Source organism: Oncorhynchus tshawytscha, linkage group LG12, assembly GCF_018296145.1.
Source record: "Oncorhynchus tshawytscha isolate Ot180627B linkage group LG12, Otsh_v2.0, whole genome shotgun sequence".
Classification (NCBI taxonomy): domain Eukaryota; kingdom Metazoa; phylum Chordata; class Actinopteri; order Salmoniformes; family Salmonidae; genus Oncorhynchus; species Oncorhynchus tshawytscha.
The window spans coordinates 50,125,012-50,144,054 of record NC_056440.1 but is presented as its reverse complement, the minus strand read 5'-3'; the positions used below and the strand labels follow the sequence as shown (position 1 = coordinate 50,144,054).

The following is a 19,043-nucleotide window of genomic DNA, read 5'->3' as shown; positions in this document are numbered from 1 at the left end:
TAATTTCTGTTAAATGCATTCAATATATTATGATTACAGTCTTTTATAGTTCTCATTGTCGGAGTGGAAATGTTGTTTGCAGAGAGCACAACCTAGGCTTGTGAGAAACAGGTTTTGGTTTATTCCATTCCATTTACTCATTGTGTTTTGTTTGGAGTGCTCCTATCAATGTTGAGTAAGGACACGCACCTGATTATGCAGAGAAGTAGTGCTCGGTGTCCAGTATGATGGAAGTTAGCAAATTATAATGTGTTTTAGCACAGTGACTGGATGTCTATGCTATCATTTGTTATTTGCTATCCACTAGTTCATCTGACTCTGGGGAAGTAGATAAAGGGCCTCATTGACAAAATCCTGAAGTATCCCTTTCATAATGTTTACATACTATACATATTTATCTACTGCTGTACAACATTATGGATTATTTTGTGCTTGTTGAGATTTACTGCATTGATTGTTGGGAACATGAGCATTTCACTGCACTGATGACATTACTTTATTTAATCATTAGTAAGCACTTCACTGGAATCAGTTTCCCTATCAAAGAAGTGATGTCATCAGAAATAATGCTTTCTATTACTTCAGCCAGCCAGCCAGACAGAGACAGACAGACAGACAGACAGACCCCCATGAATATTGAGGAGCTTGATTGGGTTGCCTACATGTTGACTCATCCTCTCCCCAACACACACATGCAGCTCCGAGGCAAGCGGGTTAGATAGAGCCTGGCCTGGTGCACACAGAGGTTATTTTGTTTTATAGCAGCAAATGGTGCTTCGGCTCAGGCCTTTTCCTGTGACGTTCTAAATGGACCATTTCCCCCCTCCTTTTACAGTGCTCCTTGAACAAATAATTAGGAGTACAGACGTTAACACAGACGAGGCTCTGTGATGGCAATGAGTGCCCTTCCCTCTCTTTTTCTCTCTGTCTCTCTTTCTCCCTCCCTCTTTCCATCCTTTACATGCACACATACCACATCAGTCCTCATGGCCATGTGACTCACCGACACACACACACACATAATCGAAAAATACTGCAAAACATAGCAACTGCCTTCCCACTCAAACATTCTCATACGCATTCCACTACAACCCGTTGTCCCCTACAGAGTTCAAAAAGCCTTTCTCTCATTCCCTTAGAAGGAGGTTACTGAGGAGACCAACTACATTTCAACAGTAATAAATCTGATAAACAGAGAGAAACAAATTCAACATCGGGGTTCCCCGGCCTGTTCAAGTCAAATCAAATCAAATTGTATTTGTCACATGCAGATGCTATTGCGGGTGTAGCGAAATGCTTGTGTTTCTAGCTCCAACAGTGCAGTAGTATCTAACAATACACACAATCTAAAGTAAAGGAATGGAATTAAAAATATATAAATATTAGTAATCACACAGGATTGGAAAGATGCACAAAGGTTCCTCTCTTCCCTCTCTTACCCACCACCAACTCCTCTCTCTCTCTCTCCTACTGGTTTGGCAAGAGTATTCTGAATGGGATTGGAGCCATTAATGTTCATGGTTGAGAGGGGACACTACCTTGTCCTTGGCCTACTTCAAGGGGTTGAGAGGTTAACGGTTTCTACCTTGTCCTTGGCCTCGTTCAGAAGGTCTTCTAGCTCAGAGAAGCTAAAGCTGGCCACTGTGATGAAGTCCCCCACCACGGGGACAAACTTGTCCCCCCGGTCCGTCGTCCTGCTCTGCTGGTACTGCAGCTCCTGAAGGGGGAGAGAGGGATGTTATCATTTCACTTTCTTTTTCACTCACTTTTTCTGTTGTTAGTCTTTGTAACATACACTCTTGTATGCACAGAAAATGTCTTATTCTTTCTCTTAAGTGAGGGAGGTATTACCTAGGAATGTGTGTAGTAAGTAAAGACATCGAGACAGTCGCCAGATGCGCATCACAAGCACACACAGACAGACAGGCGGACACACAAATGATTGACAACTCACCGTCTCTATAGCCTTCAGTCCACTCTTGATGTTGTGCACCTCTTTCTCTAGCTCAGCCAGACTGGTTTAGAAAAGGAAGACGTTCAGATGTCAGTTATTATTTAATCCTATCCCACTATGGGTTAAGTATATTGGGGTAATAAAGCATAATCTAATCATAGATCAACCTCTCCCTTGAGCTCCCATAGAGCAGCACCCTATTTCAAATAGCTTTTGAATGGTACCTCAGTAAAGTGGAGGAGGATAAAGTTGCGTTTAGACACTGATCTAAGGTCAGTTTTGTGTGCGGCCTAATGGTTAAGGTTAGGATTCGGTATGAGGTAAACTGATCCTAGATCTGTGTCAAGCAGGCGGTGGGTACTTACTTGACTTTGGCTGCCTCAGGTATGCTGAGCAGGTCCTGCTGGATGTGGAGGATGTCAGGGTAGTTCTTCTCAAAGATCATGATTAGGTAGTGCAACATGGTGATGTTCCTGTTGCAACACACATTAGAATGGATACTGAGAGAACACACGTCATTGAAACCACTCTCTCTCACACACAGAAACACACACTTTCTCTCACCCTTACAAACGCCCTCTCACACTCACACATTTGATCTGCAAATCTCTGCCCACAACCCCTCGCCGTTCGTGCAACCGTTAGTTAACCCCTCGTGTGCCCGCTCTGACCTGTCTATGCTGGACTTGGTGTCTGCGATCTTGTTGAGGGATGACACCTTGAAGCCGTAGGCGTTGCCCCGCTGACCTTTGTTCATGAAGTTGCCGAAGGCCAGGACCACCTCCAGGGTCTGAGTCAACCTCTTACTGCGGACCACCTCCTTAGAGGCACTCAGTATGGCTGAGAGAGAAGGGGGTTGAGGGAGAGCTGTATGTGATAGCTATAACATATAAGACTACATTTAACAATGCTAGACATGAAGTCCATAGTAGATGACGGTTCAACTCCAGCGAGCAAGAGAGAGAGAGAGAGAGAGGGTGGGGGGGAACAATTGCAATGCATCATGATAGCTTTCACAAACTGCATTCAACACCGAAAGACATCCTTAGTAGCTAAGGTTTGAACCTCAAACTCCGCTGAGAGAGAACAATTGCAATCTTTTGTAATAGCTATAACATGGTGAAGATCTCAAATGCGTACTCCTTGCGTCCTCTCTTATCTTCTCCTTCTCAAAACCTATTGGATAAGAAAGCCAGAAGTCCCTCCCCTCTGATGACCTCCTCTAATGGGTTTTGAGAAGGAGACGAGGTGAGAGGACACACAGAGTATGCAATTGAGATCTGCCCATAGATGACATCCATGACGTCTTAGCTGAGGGTTCAACCTCAAACTCCAGCGAGAGAGAGAGAGAGAGGGCAAATAACGTGTCATGATAGCTAATACATAGACTACAATCATTATGCAAGATGTCCACAGTAGCTAAAGGGTACATCCTCAGATGCAAAGGAAGGAGAGAGAGTGTTTCTTTGACTTAAAAGGAACAAAACCACAATACAGATCTACGGAGTACTAGTAGAACAAAAGCCATCCCCATCCTAATCTATCTCTCCCTGGAGTGAGAGTTGGCATCACAGAACAGGCCGCATCTCTTCAGAAATCTCTTTCTTCACTGTAAAAGGTCAATCTGCAGCTCAAACAACATAGGCTGTTATCCCGCCACTGTTTCGGTAAATAGCTGAAAAAAAACTAAGACAGAACGCAATTAATACAGTAACATGAGTGGAGTTCAGGAGAGTGCAAATTTTTTCCAGATAGAAATGTCTCCTCCATAGCAGAGATGACATTTCTGACAGACGAGGATGTATATTCTACATGTCGTATTTATATCTGAATGTTTGGTAGCATTGAACCCCATACACGACACAGGTCAGGTGGAGCCAATGTGGTGGTGGGGATACTTGAAATGAGACAACATCATCCTCTGCCTCTCTCTTCCCCCTGGGAACTGAAGTCCCTGGCTGGATGGATGTAAAAAATATATATTTTTAATCCATATTGTTATTATTATAGTCCGTTCTCTTGCGAGGAAGCTTGTAAAACACTGGCTTGAAGCTAAACTTTTTGGTTGGAATTAAAGGCTAGACACACAATATGTAGCTCCTATAAAGTCAGTTGATGGACTGAACGTCCTGGGTGGGCCTTGGAAAACAGTAAGACTACTTAAGGACTTCATAATACATTCATAAGAAGTACATAAGCAGTTCATAGATGCTTCATAGACGTCAACAATCTGACCCCTTGATGTTTCCTTTACTCCTATCTACTCCCGACAATGACAATTGTGAAGGGAGCAAAATCAGGTTTAGTGAAAAGGTAGAGAAGAACCTTTTCACACTGTCAGAGCCACCTACTGTACTGCAAAGAGTGATATTTATTTTAAAAAGCCATTGTCAAAATACACCAAAATCACCAAATACTTCCAGACGCAGTATTAAGCAGACATTCTGTGAAATACAGACCGTCAATAGTTACATGACTGAATCCTACTTGTACAGTATCTGCCTCATTCCATTCCAGAACCCACAAACTGTCCTCATCCTGCATGGGCGTCATGGAGAGGTTCTGAAATAAATCCCACTGAGCGTGTATAAGGGCTGCTTATTTCCCCCATCAAAAGTTGGCTCTGAGGTTACGATAGGATTACTTGTCTTATATCTTATTCAAACGTTATTAAAGTGTGCATGTCTTAATGTCATAAGCCTGAGTAGAAACCTCTAAGGTAACTTCTAAAACAAGCACACACATACAAGGTCACGTTCTCACACACGCATGCACAGTCAAATCACAGGCAAATACACACACACACACATTCTCACTCACAAATGCACAAGCACACATATGCACATGCGTGTACTGCATGCCTTTTGCTGGAAACCTTTACCCATGCAGCACTTAGAAGGGAACAGCAGTGTTTATGAGAACACCTCTCCCCTCTCAAAAATTACCAGCTTTCCAAAACAGCCTCCCTGGTAACTTCACTCTTTATTTCAACTGGAGAAAAAAACAAAGTCCACAAACGGTCCAAACACACACATGGGCATGCACACAAGTTCACCTGCACACACACACACACGACTCACACATACCGTACACACACATGCTCACAAACACAAAAAGCTCAGAGAAATGCTTTGCTAGATGTCTAATTAACAGACTTATTGACAATTCCTCTCCTCCTACTAGATCTTTCTCTTCATTGTGGTTTCACCACAGATAACTAGGGCCTTTTCATTTATAATAGTCTGTGATGACTACTCTCCTCACATTTCCTCTGCTATTTCAGTTCATCTATAGGAGCCTTTTCAAGAACATTCAATGTACCCAAATGAAAAAAAGTGAATCCAAATAAAGAGATGCTCTTTGGCAGAGGCTTTTGTCTATAGCAACTTATCAGTGAGTGCATACATTTTCGTATGGGTGGCCCCAGAGGGAATCAAACCCATTACCCTAGGGCCATACACTTACTAACTGAGCCACACAGGACCACAAGGCCCGAGTGTCTTTGACTAGCTACTCAATCGTACCTTCCACCTTGGGCTTGGTTTCCGCCAGGCGCTCTGCAAACTTCTTCTTGAAGTACAGGGCCTGAAGTCTCTGCTGGTAGTGGTCAATTCTAGAGGTGGGATTAAAGAGGGGATGAAAGGGACGGGATAGAGAGAAAAAAACACAACAAAAAAAAAGAGTTAGGAGTTAATGTTGTCCCCGGGGAAAATCATTTCAAAACGAGAAAAAAAGCAAAGAATATCCTTGCAACATTTTCCTGGAGCTAACGCTGCAGATAGCAATACTTGGGTGATTTGAAAAGTCATAGTCAAATCGATCAATAATATAATAATACTTTTAGCAAAAATGTTTCTTTAATTTACAATCTGTAGAAACTATGAGAATAGAAAGTTCATAACTTTTGTGAAGCATCACAGCACAGTTGAAAAAAATAGATGGCAAATAGAAATCTAATACAGATGGTGTTATGACATATAGATGGGAGGGGTTGAAGGGTGGGACTAATAACAACAAGATAACTCATGTCAAATATACTGTCTGTAAAACATATTTACTGTAGGTTCAGAACTTTTGTGAAATAGCACAGTTAAAAATATAAGGCAAATAGAATCTCATTGGAAATGGGGTGTTTGCAAAATGGCGAAGCTCACCTGCTCATCTCGAAGAGGAAGCGGTCAGCACGGGCCATGCGCTCCAGCTCGTGTTTGTGCTCTTCCAGGAGGTCAATGTCACTCTTTTCAGGGACAAACTTCAGCAGCTACACAAGCACAAACCCAGGAGGAACTCAAATCAAAACCCACGTTTTCTTATATTGCATCTAAGAAATGTCAATGTAGTTAGCAATACACGATTGATTACTTGAATTTGCATCCCTGCATTCGTATCATCATTTGTGTAATTTTACTGGTTTAGAATAGTTCTGGTTCATCTGTAGGCCACAGCTTTTGTGTGTGAAAATGACAGATTGAGCTAATGGGAGTAATCCTTATAGACGGATGATGGTCAATTGAGATGATTGCCCATCAAAAAACGCACAATATGTCTGCCTTTGTGCTGTAACCACTTTTGCATAAAACAAGTTGAAGTGAGTTTAACTTTTGACTGACAAAATTGATTCATGTATATATGATTTTATTCCATGTTCATGCATCTGTGTGGCCATAGTTTAATCTACAGTTATGTACAGTACCAGTCAAAAGTTTGGACATAACTACCCATGCAATGTTTTTTCTTTATTTTTTACTATTTTCTACATTGTAGAATAATAGTGAAGACATCAAAACTATTAAATAACAAACAAGTCAAAAAATATATCATATTTTAGATTATTCAAAGTAGCCACCCTTTGCCTTGATGACAGCTTTGCACACTCTTGGCATTCTCTCAACCAGTTTCATGAGAAATGGTTTTCCAACAGTCTTGAAGGAGTTCCCAGATATGCTGAGCACTTGTTGGCTGCTTTTCTTCACTCTGCAGTCCAACTCATCCAAAACCATCTCAACTGGGTTGATGTTGGGTGATAGTGGAGGCCAGGTCATCTGATGCAGCACTCCATCCCTCTCCTTTTTTGTCAAATTGCTCTTACACAGCCTGAAGGTGTGTTTTGGTTCATTGTCCTGTTGAAAAACAAATGATAGTCCCACTAAGCGCAAACCAGATGGGATGGCGTATCGCTGCAGAATGCTGTGGTAGCCATGCTGGTTAAGTGTGCCTTAAATTCTAAATAAATCAGTGACAGTGTCACCAGCAAAGCATTCCCACACCATCACACCACCTCCTCCATGCTTCACGGTGGGAACCACACATTCAGAGATCATCCGTTCACCTACTCCGCATCTCACAAAGACATGGCGGTTAGAAGCAAAAATCTCAAATTTGGACTTATCAGACTAAAGGACAAATAACCGCCAGTCTAATGTCCATTGCTCGTGTTTCTTGGCCCAAACAAGTCTCTTCTTATTAGTGGTTTCTTTTCAGCAATTCGACCATGAAGGCCTGATTCACTCCGTTTCCTCTGAACAGTTGATGTTGAGATGTGTCTGTTACTTGAACTCTGTGAAGCATTTATTTGGGATGCAATTTCAGAGGCGTAACTCTAATGAACTTATCCTCTGCAGCAGAGGTAACTCTGGGTCTTCCTTTCCTGTGGTGGACCTCATGACAGCCAGTTTCATCATAGAGCTTGATGGTTTTTGCGACTGCACTTGAAGAAACTTTCAAAGTTCTTTCCGGATTGACTGACAATTTGTGTTAAAGTAATGGACTGTCATTTCTCTTTGCTTATTTGAGCTGTTCTTGCCATAATATGGACTTGGTCTTTTACCAAATAGGGCTATCTTCTATATACCACCCCTACCTTGTCACAAGACAACTGATTGTCTCAAACGCATTAAGGAAAGAAATTCCACAAATGAACTTTTAACATGGCACACCTGTTAATTGAAATGCATTCCAAGTGACTACCTCATGAAGATGGTTGAGAGAATGCCAAGAGTGTGCAAAGCTGTCATCAAGGCAAAGGGTGGCTACTTTGAAGAATCTCAAATATATTTCGATTTTTCAAAAAAAAAAGTGTTAAACAATAGTAAAAATAAAGAAAAACACTGGAATGAGTAGGTGTCTCCAAACTTTTGAATGGTACTGTATACAGGTAAATATCTTAATATTTTGAGTTATACTTAAGTAGATGCCAAAACGATTCTCCACCCTTCTTCCAAAGTGTGCACTTGCACACATCCAGTAAAGGATTTAAAAGCATAGGATGGGTGTGAGCATTGGTTGGAAGGAGTTTCCACCAGTGTTAAATCTATGACAGGGAGTGTGCATGTGCACACTTCAGATAAGAGGGAAGAGTCAGGATGTAGCCAGAAAGTGTCTTAATTCTCACGTGGTCTACTTTATTGTTGTGCCCGAAGCAAAGCATTAACCTGATTTTCTTTGTTGATGTGTATGCACGCCGCAAGACTCACTTTGCATAAAAGTTTGCCCGGCAAAAGGAATTATTTATCTCTTTCCTCTGTGACTATGGGTTCTTTCTTTAAACAGCCACAAGCTAACAGCCACCAAATATTGAGTTGATTTGACATTTAAAGAAACTTGTTAAGGATAGGGGGCAGTATTTTCACTTTGGATGAATTGCGTGCCCATAGTGAACTGCATCAAACTCTGTCCTAGATTGATAATATATGCATATTATTATTACTATTGGATAGAAAACACTCTGAAGTTTCTAAAACTGTTTGAATTATGTCTGAGTATAACGGAACTCATAGGGCAGGCAATCTTCCAAACAAGAAGTGAAATTCTTTCCAAACAAGATATGGATCTGGAAGCACTTCCTACGCCTTCCACTAGATGTCCTCATTCAGTAGAAAGTGTAATGGAGCATTTGCTGTGAACTTTGACCGAATGGGAGGGGAAATAGTCAGTGTCCCGACAGAAAGCCATTTTCCTGTGGCGCATTTCTCTGTGAGTGCTACCGCTGTTCCATTTGGCTCCAGATGAAAACGTATGATCCGGTTGGAACGTTATTGGATATATATGATAATAACATCCTGAAGATTGATTCTCTACTTAGTTTGACCAGTTTATTCGACCTGGAATATATCTTTTGGATGTTTTCGTGCAAGTTATCTTGGACCAGCAGTCAGTTTTTGGGCACGTGAGCTGAAAGTGATAGCAAATGCAGCTACTTGGACACTAGTATTGGACATTATGGAACAAAACAACGATTTATTGTGGAACTAGGACTCCTTGCACTACATTCTGATGAAAGATCATCAAAGGTAAGGGAATATTTATGTTGTAATTTTGTATTTCTGTTGACTCCAACATGGCGGTTACGTCTGAGCGCCATCTCAGATTATTGCATAGTTAGCCTTTTTCCGTAACGTTTTTAAAAAATCTGACACAGCAGTTGCATTAAGAACCAGTGTATCTTTAATTATATGTAGAACATGTGTCTTTAGTCAAAGTTTATGATGAGTATTTCTGTTATCTGGCGTAGCTTTCTATAATTCCTCCGGATATTTTGGAGGAATTTCTGAACATGGCGTCAATGTAAACCGGGATTTGTGGATATAAAAATGCACATTATCGAACAAAACATAAATGTACTGTGTAACATGTCATATGACTGTCATCTGATGAAGATTTTCAAAAGGTTAGTCATTCATTTTATCTCTAATCCTGCTTTTGTGATTTTATCTCTGGCTGGAAAAAAATGGCTGTGTTTTTTCTTTGATTTGGTGGTGGTCTAACATAAATATATGTTGTGTTTTCGCTGTCGAACATGATGGGGGAACAAGATGTTTATCCATTTGAGGTATTGGACTTGGGGAACTATTTCTAAAGAATATTTTGCCCCAATAGGGCAGGAAACAGAAAAAACTGCCCCAACAGAAAAAAACAAACCATGGATTACAGTTTCTCCTGGTCACTGGTCTACATGGGTGAGGAACCATTTAACATTAAATTGTAAAATGATGAACTACCCTTTTAATAATCATAATAATAATTCATTAAACTTATTTTCATAATAGAAATCTCATTGTGCTTCTTAACCAAAAACGAACAAACAAACAAGCAATATATCATGACAGGTCAGGTCAACCAATAGGGGCTTTGAATGCTGCATCTTCTGGAGAGGGTCAGTAAATTATTGTGATGGAGTCTGCTGATGATCTGGTAGAGCAGGGGTCGGCAACAGGCGGCCCGAGGGCCAAAACCTTCCGCAAGTCAAATTTTTTTTTTTTTTTTTTGGGGGGGGTATTTATCCCACGTTTTTTGGGATAAATAAAATACTTAAATCACCAGGAATTCATCTCTAAATGAATTTAATTTAGGAAATCCATTCCTAAGTATTCACACAAATAACAAAAGAGATGTGTAGTAAGACATGAAAGGATTGTTTTTCATTTATTTTTTATTGAGGTTAAATTACCTGCTCCAGCATGTCCTTGGCTAGCTCTTCCCGCTCGTCCATCTCTAGAATGGCCCTCTTGATCTCCTCGTTGCTCATTTTTAACCTGCGAGGACAGACCAACAGAGAGATTTAGTTAGCAATGATGAGAGAGATTTAGTTAGCAATGATGATACAAACTGCAAACTGCAGGGAGGCAGGAGGGATACTGTATCTACAATATATGTGACTTAACTGCCTCAGCTCGCTTATGTCTTCTGTTTACTGTGTTTTATTAATATTTTTAAAATGTAATTTGTACCCACAGTTTAGCTTGTACAATGCCTTGTTGAAGAACAGTAAAAGAAACTCTCTCTCTTCACAAGGCAACAGTAACATGTCATCCCCCATTAATGATGCAGCTCCCAAATTGGGCCAATGTGTGTACTTTTGTAAATGCCGGATCTCTATGTCAAAATGCATTAATGGAAGGTGGATACCTAGTGAGTAGTACAACTGAAATCCTTTAACTGAAATGTGTCTTCCACATTTATCCCATCCCCTCTGAATCAGAGAGGTGCCGGGGGCTGCCTTAATCGACATCCACGTCTTCGGCTCCCAGTGTGTTAACTGCCTTGCAGAATGACAGATTTTTACCTTGTCAGTTCTGGGATTCGATCCAGCAAACTTTCAGTTACTGGCCCAACACTCTAACTACTAGCCTACCTGCATTATTCACCTAAGGTTTGCCAAAATCCGGCCAGTGGTGTGTGAGATATCGTGTGACGTACGTACTAAAGTACATCCAGACAGAGACAGATCCATAGCCCCCCTCCCAATTTCATGGGTGGGGGACAATTAGCACTGTAGAAGCTAACCAACCATTTGCAAACAAACACAAAGTGGTGCCATGTTTCCAATCAACGTGGGTTCATATTGAAAAGTCAATATAGCTTAGCCCCACCAGGCAATGTGTTACACAATGCAAACTGTTGGGTTCTGAGAGTATGAAAATATACATGTCACTGATGGAGTGCTGAGGTTTAGAGGGTCTACACCAGAACTTACGGGTTATAGGAGGAAGGTATATCATGTGTGCAGCTAAGCTTGGAATGTGCTGAGTGCAGGGATGTGATTACATGTGGCAGGCATTGATAAGGGGAGACGGGTGGAGATCTTAGAAACTAACAATGTCACTGATGGAGAGAGGGTCATGTATACTGTTTACATTATGTCAGGATATGTTATTGTTAGCCATCAGGGATACTCTGGGAGGAGAAGAGACACAGTCTGGAATCTATAACCTTGAGCTGGGGAGGAGTGAGCACTTCAGGTTAGATGAAGTGAGGAAGAACATATATCACTAAGGTTCTGTCTAGCAACAGGGATGCATTGGCTGTTCAGTTGTGGAGGAGAAGACTCAGCCTAGGAGAAAGGGTTAAATATCAGTGCTTGTGTGAAATGTTTTTTGTCTGAATTACAGCTGTATCGACCCTTTGGGAAGAATTCAACTTGGTTAAGCTTCTTAAGTGTCCGTGAGTTATTTACTCATAAGTAGAACCTAACAAAATAAAGCACTTCACATTACATAGCCTGTCAAAATGAGTTCGCCATGCACAGTAAATTGGTTGTGCTCAAATACTAGCATATCAACCTATCCGTTCAACTAGGTTATAACATAACCAAAGGATTGACTAATGAAAAACCAACAGTACAAGCAACACAATCACTCCAATGTACTGTAGTACCGTAGGGTAAACTTCCATACATTGGTCTGGTAAAGCAGTACATACTCGACCTCGAGAGTATGGCCAACAGCAGCAGAGTTGATCAATGCCCACTGCATTAGGTTTGGATCGATGACACTCTGGCAGTACACAACAAAGCCCTACTGACTACAGACTGACCTCATTTGTAAATGGTTGGGCCTGTGTATGTACCCACTAGTTTTTAGGCAATGGCATTGGCGGCATCCTAAATGGGACCCTTAGGCCTATAGAGCTCTGGTCAAAAGTAATGCACAACATAGGGAATAGGGTGCCATTTGGGACGTAGGCAATGACAGTGCCCTGAGCTCCAGGGCATGTGGGGGCTCTAAAATCCTGTCTATTGATCTGTGAAGTGGGACAAGACTCTCAATCATCTCTCTTAGGGCACTAAAGTATACAAATGGCCATATTGTGAATTGGGGGAGAAGTTAGCTCCTTGGAAGTGACAAAAATTGATCCCAGTCAAGATGTTATGTGACTGGACATCCCCAGAGGAGAAGTTATACTGTTTGTCTAGTTTTAGACATTTATCATTTCAGTCATGCTTATAACTGTGATTCCCCAATTAAATCAAATCAAATCCAAATCAAATCGACATTACTTCGACAAATCAGCAAAAAGGAATGTCATGTTTTTCAAATCACACATCCTTGGCTCCAGTTTAAAAATCCCTGTTCTTCTAAATGACTACTATGCCATATAATTGCATTTCCTGAACAGATCTCCTCCTCCTTGAGGAGTCCATTAAATATACACTGACCAGGTAAAAGCTACAGTTATTGATGTCACCTGTTAAATCAGTGTAGATGAAGGAGAGAAGATAGGCTAAAGAAGGATTTTTAATCTTTGAGACAATTGAGACATGGATGTGTGCCATTCAGAGGGTGAATGGGCAAGACAAAATATTTAAACAAGTGAAAGTGTTATGGTAATAGGTGCCAGGCACACCAGTTTGAGTGTGTCAAGAACTGCAATGCTGCTGGGTTTTTCACATTCAACAGTTTCCCGTGTGTATCAAGAATGGTCCACCACCCAAAGGACATCCAGCCAATTTGCCACAACTGTGGGAAGCATCTAAGTCAACATGGGCCAGCATCTTTGTGGAACGCTTGACCCTCGGAGGTCCCATCCCCCCACCTCCTTGCTACCACGGCACCACAGAGGAGTCAATTGAGTTACCGTGTACTTACTTTGCAGTATAGTTCAGGGTACCTTGCATACTTTCTAACATAATATATTGCAAAGATAGATGCCAAAAAGGCAAATATAATGGCATCTTTATGGTTACAAGGGTTGAGAATTATAATGCGATTAACCTGGATCCTATATCGGTTTGTGTTGTATAGCTAACTCCTGTAACGACCATAGTAGTTGGCTACAGAGCACAAATAGATCTGAGACTGGACTATAATGTGATGTGCGTAACAAAACAACACTGAGTCCTATATGTGGTGGCTGTTGTGAAGTGGTTATGCTCTAGGCACATACATATATTGTTCCCTACCAGGCTGAGTTTCAATCCCAGTCCACCCTTCCAACTATTCCTCCCACCTCTTTGTACTCCCCTCTAATTCTGTATGTGTCTAAATGCACTGAGTCCTGATGTCCCAGGGTTACATCAAAAGATTTAGCATCGACACAGGATTGTGCATACTTAGAGAGCAGGATGACGCAGTTCTGAGCACGGCGACCGTCGATTACCGACAGCTCCTTCACCTTGCGAGTGCTCAGGTACAGGTCATCCATCGAGCCTGTTTCCTTCTTCACAGAGAGAGAAGGGAGGGAGGAGAGAAGAAACGAGATCAGTGTCTGACAGTATACGGCATTGACACCTCAAGTGAGAATGGAATTGGGTGCCGCTATTCCCTTTATAGTCCACTACTGTTGACCAAGGCGGGCCCTGGTAGTAGTGGACTATAAGGAATACGGGTGCTTTTTCAGAAACACCCATGTTCAGTTTAAGGCCAATTAGCAAATGATTGGATGGAAGACGTGTGATGCCACTTCTTTTCGTGTGAAATGTGACTAATGGACACTTTAGTGCAGGAGAAGGGTATTTAAAACCCCATACATTGAAGTCTACCCACAATACTACCATACTGTACCCTCCCCTGTGGTTGAATGCTAAGGTTGTGCCAATGTTGGCCTTTGGTCACAATTGCCCTTCCCAGAACCATTGGCAAAGGCACCTGGCCAGGAAAGGTTTTCAACTGTCACCGAGTGTTTATGTCAGTTTTCGTTAGGGCATTATGGAGGTCTTATAAACATCTTGATGAAATGAAGCGTTTGCAGTGAGGCATATAAGAAGAGCTCAGAAAAGCCATGAAGAAAAGATCTTCAAAAGTCCATGTCGGTGCGAGAAGAAAATCTAAAATAGGTCTTGGGAGGGAACACTTTTTGGTGAGTCACCATCAAGAACACAGCGCAGGCTATTCCATAAACATTTCCGAAAGGGCAGGAAACGGTGCTACGAACTGGGCGCGAGGCAGCTTGTCAGATATTTTGGTAAGCTTCACACAAATGTAGTATTAAAAAATCCACAAGGGGAACGAATAGATGTTTAAAAACTGTCTGGGGTTGAAATGTTCAAAAGTATATTTTATTTATGGTCTAAGCAGGCTTCCTGCACTTCCGAAATATCCCTTTGGGGTTACGGGAAGGATGACGCATTTGAAACAGCTACTGGCTTCCAAAGAAAGATGCTTTTCTTCCATGCCCGCATTGACCAATAGTTCTACAGCAAAGCCTGACTGGCAGGATGGCACAGGGTCAAGGGACCACTCCCAAAATGTAGTGGGGGAACCTTGTTTTGTGTTCTTGGCCACACTTGTTTGTTTGCTTTAGCTAAGTGGACTTAACTGCGCTCTGCTTCATACTTTTCTTACTTTGGTCATTGTAGTTTAGTGATGATGGTTATGATAATGATGATTGATAGTAAATTACACTTTGGCTTCATGAACCCAACTAGGGGCATTAAAGTCTTCATGAACTAAGATCAGAACTGAGAAGTGCTGTTAACAACTGACTGATGATTTACCACTGATTGCTTTCCCACAAGTACTGTACATGTCAGGGATGGGGTCAATACCATATAAATACCGTCAATTCAGGAAGTAAGCTCACATTCCAATTTGCTTACTTCCTGAATGACTGAATTGAAATTGAACTGATCCCAACCCTGCTACCTCATTTGACCATGAAACTTTCAAATTCACTGTCAGTCATGAGCGGACTGACATTTTTAGATATGTTATCTAACGGACAGTTTTAGTACTAAGATATCATTAAAAGCACCATCTTCAACCATCACTGTTAAAACAGATCTATCTCTGCTGTTATCTTATTTGTTTACTAATTTAACCCTTTTTATCCAGGTAAGTACATTTAGAACACATTTGTAATGCTTATTAACCTCTAATCAAGCAAGCCAATTAATTAAACTTGAAATATACTATAAATGATTCATTTTCCAATATGTATTACATGTTTTATTTAAACCTTTAATTCACCAGAAAGTCCCCATGGAGGTCAAAAGACCAATAACGCCACTAGCTACTTCAAACACTACATGATTATCCATGTGGCAGCCCATGTGTGCTCGGAGAAGGGAGAGAGGAAGGGAGGGAGGGAAGGAGAGACAGAGGTAACAGTGTGGGAGCACAAGAGACCCGAGACTCACCTGCTTGAAGGATTGGTTAGTGAGCAGCTCCTGCCCAGGTAGTCGGAGAGTGCAGAGAGAGCGAGAGAGACCAAAATCGAAACACATGCAAAGGTTAGCACTTCAAGCCAGCAAAGAAAGGCAAAACCACAGTAGCTAGCAACTAGAGACTACACCACTACATACTAGAATGCAAAAGTGCAGATGTCTCTGGGGGGCTTGGTTCATCGAAAGTCTTCAAGGGCTTGTTTCATCACTATTGGTGGCGATGTAAAAGGTTGTGGGAAGCAACCCATCACAAAATGATATTAGTGGATAAAATGACCAATTAAAAGTCTAGAAAGGAAGACTAGTCATATATAACCGTTGGAATACCATCAAACGGAATACAGCACTTGTCAATGCAGGACGAGACCATTGGTTACTTGTATAAATAAATAACATTCATGAATCACTTTCACTACAGTCTTCAAATGAGCCATTAATCATAGCCGACCCTTTATAAGAACAACAAGGGTGAAGGAATTGGCAGTCGAAAGACCTCTTGATTAAACCAATAAAACATGTTTTTTTAAATGTTACACTAACTATGGTAACACCTCCATACCTCCATTTTATGACCCTCTTTCTAAGTCTGTGGGTAAAACATTGTTTAAACTATTGATATTAGGCTTACCAGCAAATTACTGCTTAATCCATTTTGTATAAAAACCCAATTGGGAGATTTGAAGATAATTAGGACCTCCCATTGATATCACTGGATGAGTTCGCCTTAATTAGCTTAAGTACACCGGTACAGACTTAAAATGAGTGCGTGTACATGATTAAATCATTGCTAAGTACATTAGCTTCAAAAACATGTATAGGAATAGTTAGTCATAATAGCTAACTAGCAGCTAAGGTTTTTAGGTTAAATGCAGTTGAATGCATTCAGTTGTACAACTGACTAGGTATCCTCCTTTTCTGTTCCCTTGTACGCAAATACTGTAGCGCATTGTCCCCTAATCACCCTATTTCAAGGTCCTGACAGAAATATAAGTCTTTGGCTAAGTCTGGGGTGTGGTAAGTCCTCGTGACAGTGACGATATTGACTGGTTCCTTTGTTTTAACCTACTCCATGGCCGTGTCCAAAATAGCACCCTATTCCTTACATAGTGCCTTACTTTTGACTAGGGCTATTATGATGATCATATTACTGCCACACCGGCAGTCACAAGTCATGACTGCAGTCAAATTCCACATCATAGTTGAGTCATAGTAAACTAGACTTCTCCAATAAATGCGCTCTGTTGCCATTGATGGTAATTAGTGGCCTACCAAACTTGCTAACGGCCAGTCCCTAATGGCCTGATATTCAGCGCTCGATTGTCCCTCTAATCATTGACATCAATGCAAATGCCATCGAAAATCAAATCAAACACTTCATGAGAACCCTGCTATTCAGGGTGACATAGGATCACCTGCTACGCAGCGAGATGCAGCTCCTCATGGCTGCTTGATGCATAGAATTTTTAAAAAGTGTTCCTATAAGCCTATGTTGCCGCAACATTTCTATAGTCTATGCTATGCAATTGCGTAAGAAAACTGAGTTGATGGCCTCTATTAAAAAAAGTTTAAAGTTTCCTAATATTAAGCACATTGCTTCGCTTTACACAATCAGATTGAGCTACAAAACATTTTTTAATGATTTTACACCTATAGAATGTATCTAAATACAAATGGCACCAGCACCCAAAATGAGTGAAGCACTGGCCTATCAGATAACACATTTTATTTGGCAGATGCCTTTCAGGACACTCAAGGATATCTTGCATTACATCTAGTACTGAACATAAAATCAATTTCATTTAGGCCTATGTAATGAATTTGAATTATGCTTGATTGTTTACTGAGAAAAAACACATTTTCTCCTACAGAGCTCCATTTTTATGGAATGGTCTGCCTATCCATGTGAGAGACGCAGACTCAGTCTCAACCTTTAAGACTTTATTGAAGACTCATGTCTTTAGTAGGTCCTATGATTGAGTGTAGGCTGGCCCAGGGGTTGTCTCAGGGTAGTAGGTTGGTAGTTGAAGATATCCCTCAAGTGGTGTGAGGGCTTCCGGGGGTATCGTCCGACAGGGCCACAGTCTCCCGACCCCTCCTATGTCAACCTCCAGTATTTATGCTGCAATAGTTCATGTGTTGGGGGGCTGTGGTCAGTCTGATATATCTGGAGTATTTCAGTATGCACCCTCTACCCTCTGCCATTTGGGGTGCAGCCCATGAGACTGAAGAACCTTGCCCGCCCCCTACCAAATGCACTGAAGACACTACTGCACGCTCCAGCTCTTTGACATTCACACAATCAGCCATTCAGGAGGGAACAGCACCTAAGGTTAGCATAAAGCCATGAGTAAGCCAGACTCCTGACTCTTCAAAACCACTCAAACACGCACGCGTGCGGACGCACACACACACAAGCATACATACATTCTGTCACACATAGACACGCACAAGCACATGCACGCACACCAAGATGTCAAGGCTCAATGCATTACTTCAAACACAATCAATCCCTTTCTGCCACTGCAACCACACAGTGCATGTCTATATATTTTTACATACACTACCAGCATGCACGCACACAGACATATCAATCCCCACAATATTTGACAGTTTAGGTGACAACGCCCCAATAACTAAAAATGCTGTTTTACTTATCCAATCAATTCAAAGTGTCCATACTTGCTGTCTCTGATAGGCCGAGAACATCTTTTCGATGTCCTTGAGGTCGAGGATCTTGAAGGCCCTCAGGTCATCGACGTCGTGCCAGATGGTGCCAGTGATCTTATTCTGCGGGGTACACAGGCGGGACATAGGGTGGCCATAAATTGAGGGTGGATTACAAACTCTGAAGTTTCCTGCTGTTACAGATCAGCTCCCCCTCCCACCGATCCTCAAATTAATAATTAGTGGGGAAAATGTTAAACTGACCCAAGATCACCGTCTAGGGGCAACTTCACCCTACACCAGATTGATTATAAACAGTAATAATCGAGGATTGGATGGGGGGGGGGGTGCTGTGTGCCAGAGACGATTGCAGACAAGTGTAAGTGTAAGAATGTCAGCGATTATACGATGTAATAAATTATGCCCTAACTAATAGTTAACCACAGAACAGTCTACTGCATAGGCCTACTATTTTTCTAATTAGTTGTGTGCAAGCTAGTTAGCAATGTTAGTCTTTTCAGGCAAAATTAAATCCTAGGTCAAAAT

At 41.5% G+C, this 19,043-nt stretch overlaps 1 protein-coding gene across 2 annotated transcripts in view; it reads right to left on the bottom strand.

Moving 5' to 3' along the window:
- Nucleotides 1-19,043, bottom strand: part of daam2 (dishevelled associated activator of morphogenesis 2) — a 117,371-nt gene that overhangs the window by 4,817 nt on the left and 93,511 nt on the right. Inside the window, exons 14-23 of one of the 2 annotated variants that reach the window (XM_024439692.2) lie at nucleotides 18,513-18,620; nucleotides 15,807-15,836; nucleotides 13,782-13,888; nucleotides 10,401-10,485; nucleotides 6,109-6,215; nucleotides 5,479-5,567; nucleotides 2,626-2,794; nucleotides 2,320-2,427; nucleotides 1,955-2,015; nucleotides 1,586-1,717 (exon numbers count right to left, since the gene is read on the bottom strand). In XM_024439692.2, coding sequence (XP_024295460.2) covers nucleotides 1,586-1,717; nucleotides 1,955-2,015; nucleotides 2,320-2,427; nucleotides 2,626-2,794; nucleotides 5,479-5,567; nucleotides 6,109-6,215; nucleotides 10,401-10,485; nucleotides 13,782-13,888; nucleotides 15,807-15,836; nucleotides 18,513-18,620 — 996 coding nt within the window. The remainder of the gene's footprint in view (nucleotides 1-1,585; nucleotides 1,718-1,954; nucleotides 2,016-2,319; nucleotides 2,428-2,625; nucleotides 2,795-5,478; nucleotides 5,568-6,108; nucleotides 6,216-10,400; nucleotides 10,486-13,781; nucleotides 13,889-15,806; nucleotides 15,837-18,512; nucleotides 18,621-19,043) is intronic. The other variant, XM_024439693.2, reaches the window with a different exon arrangement.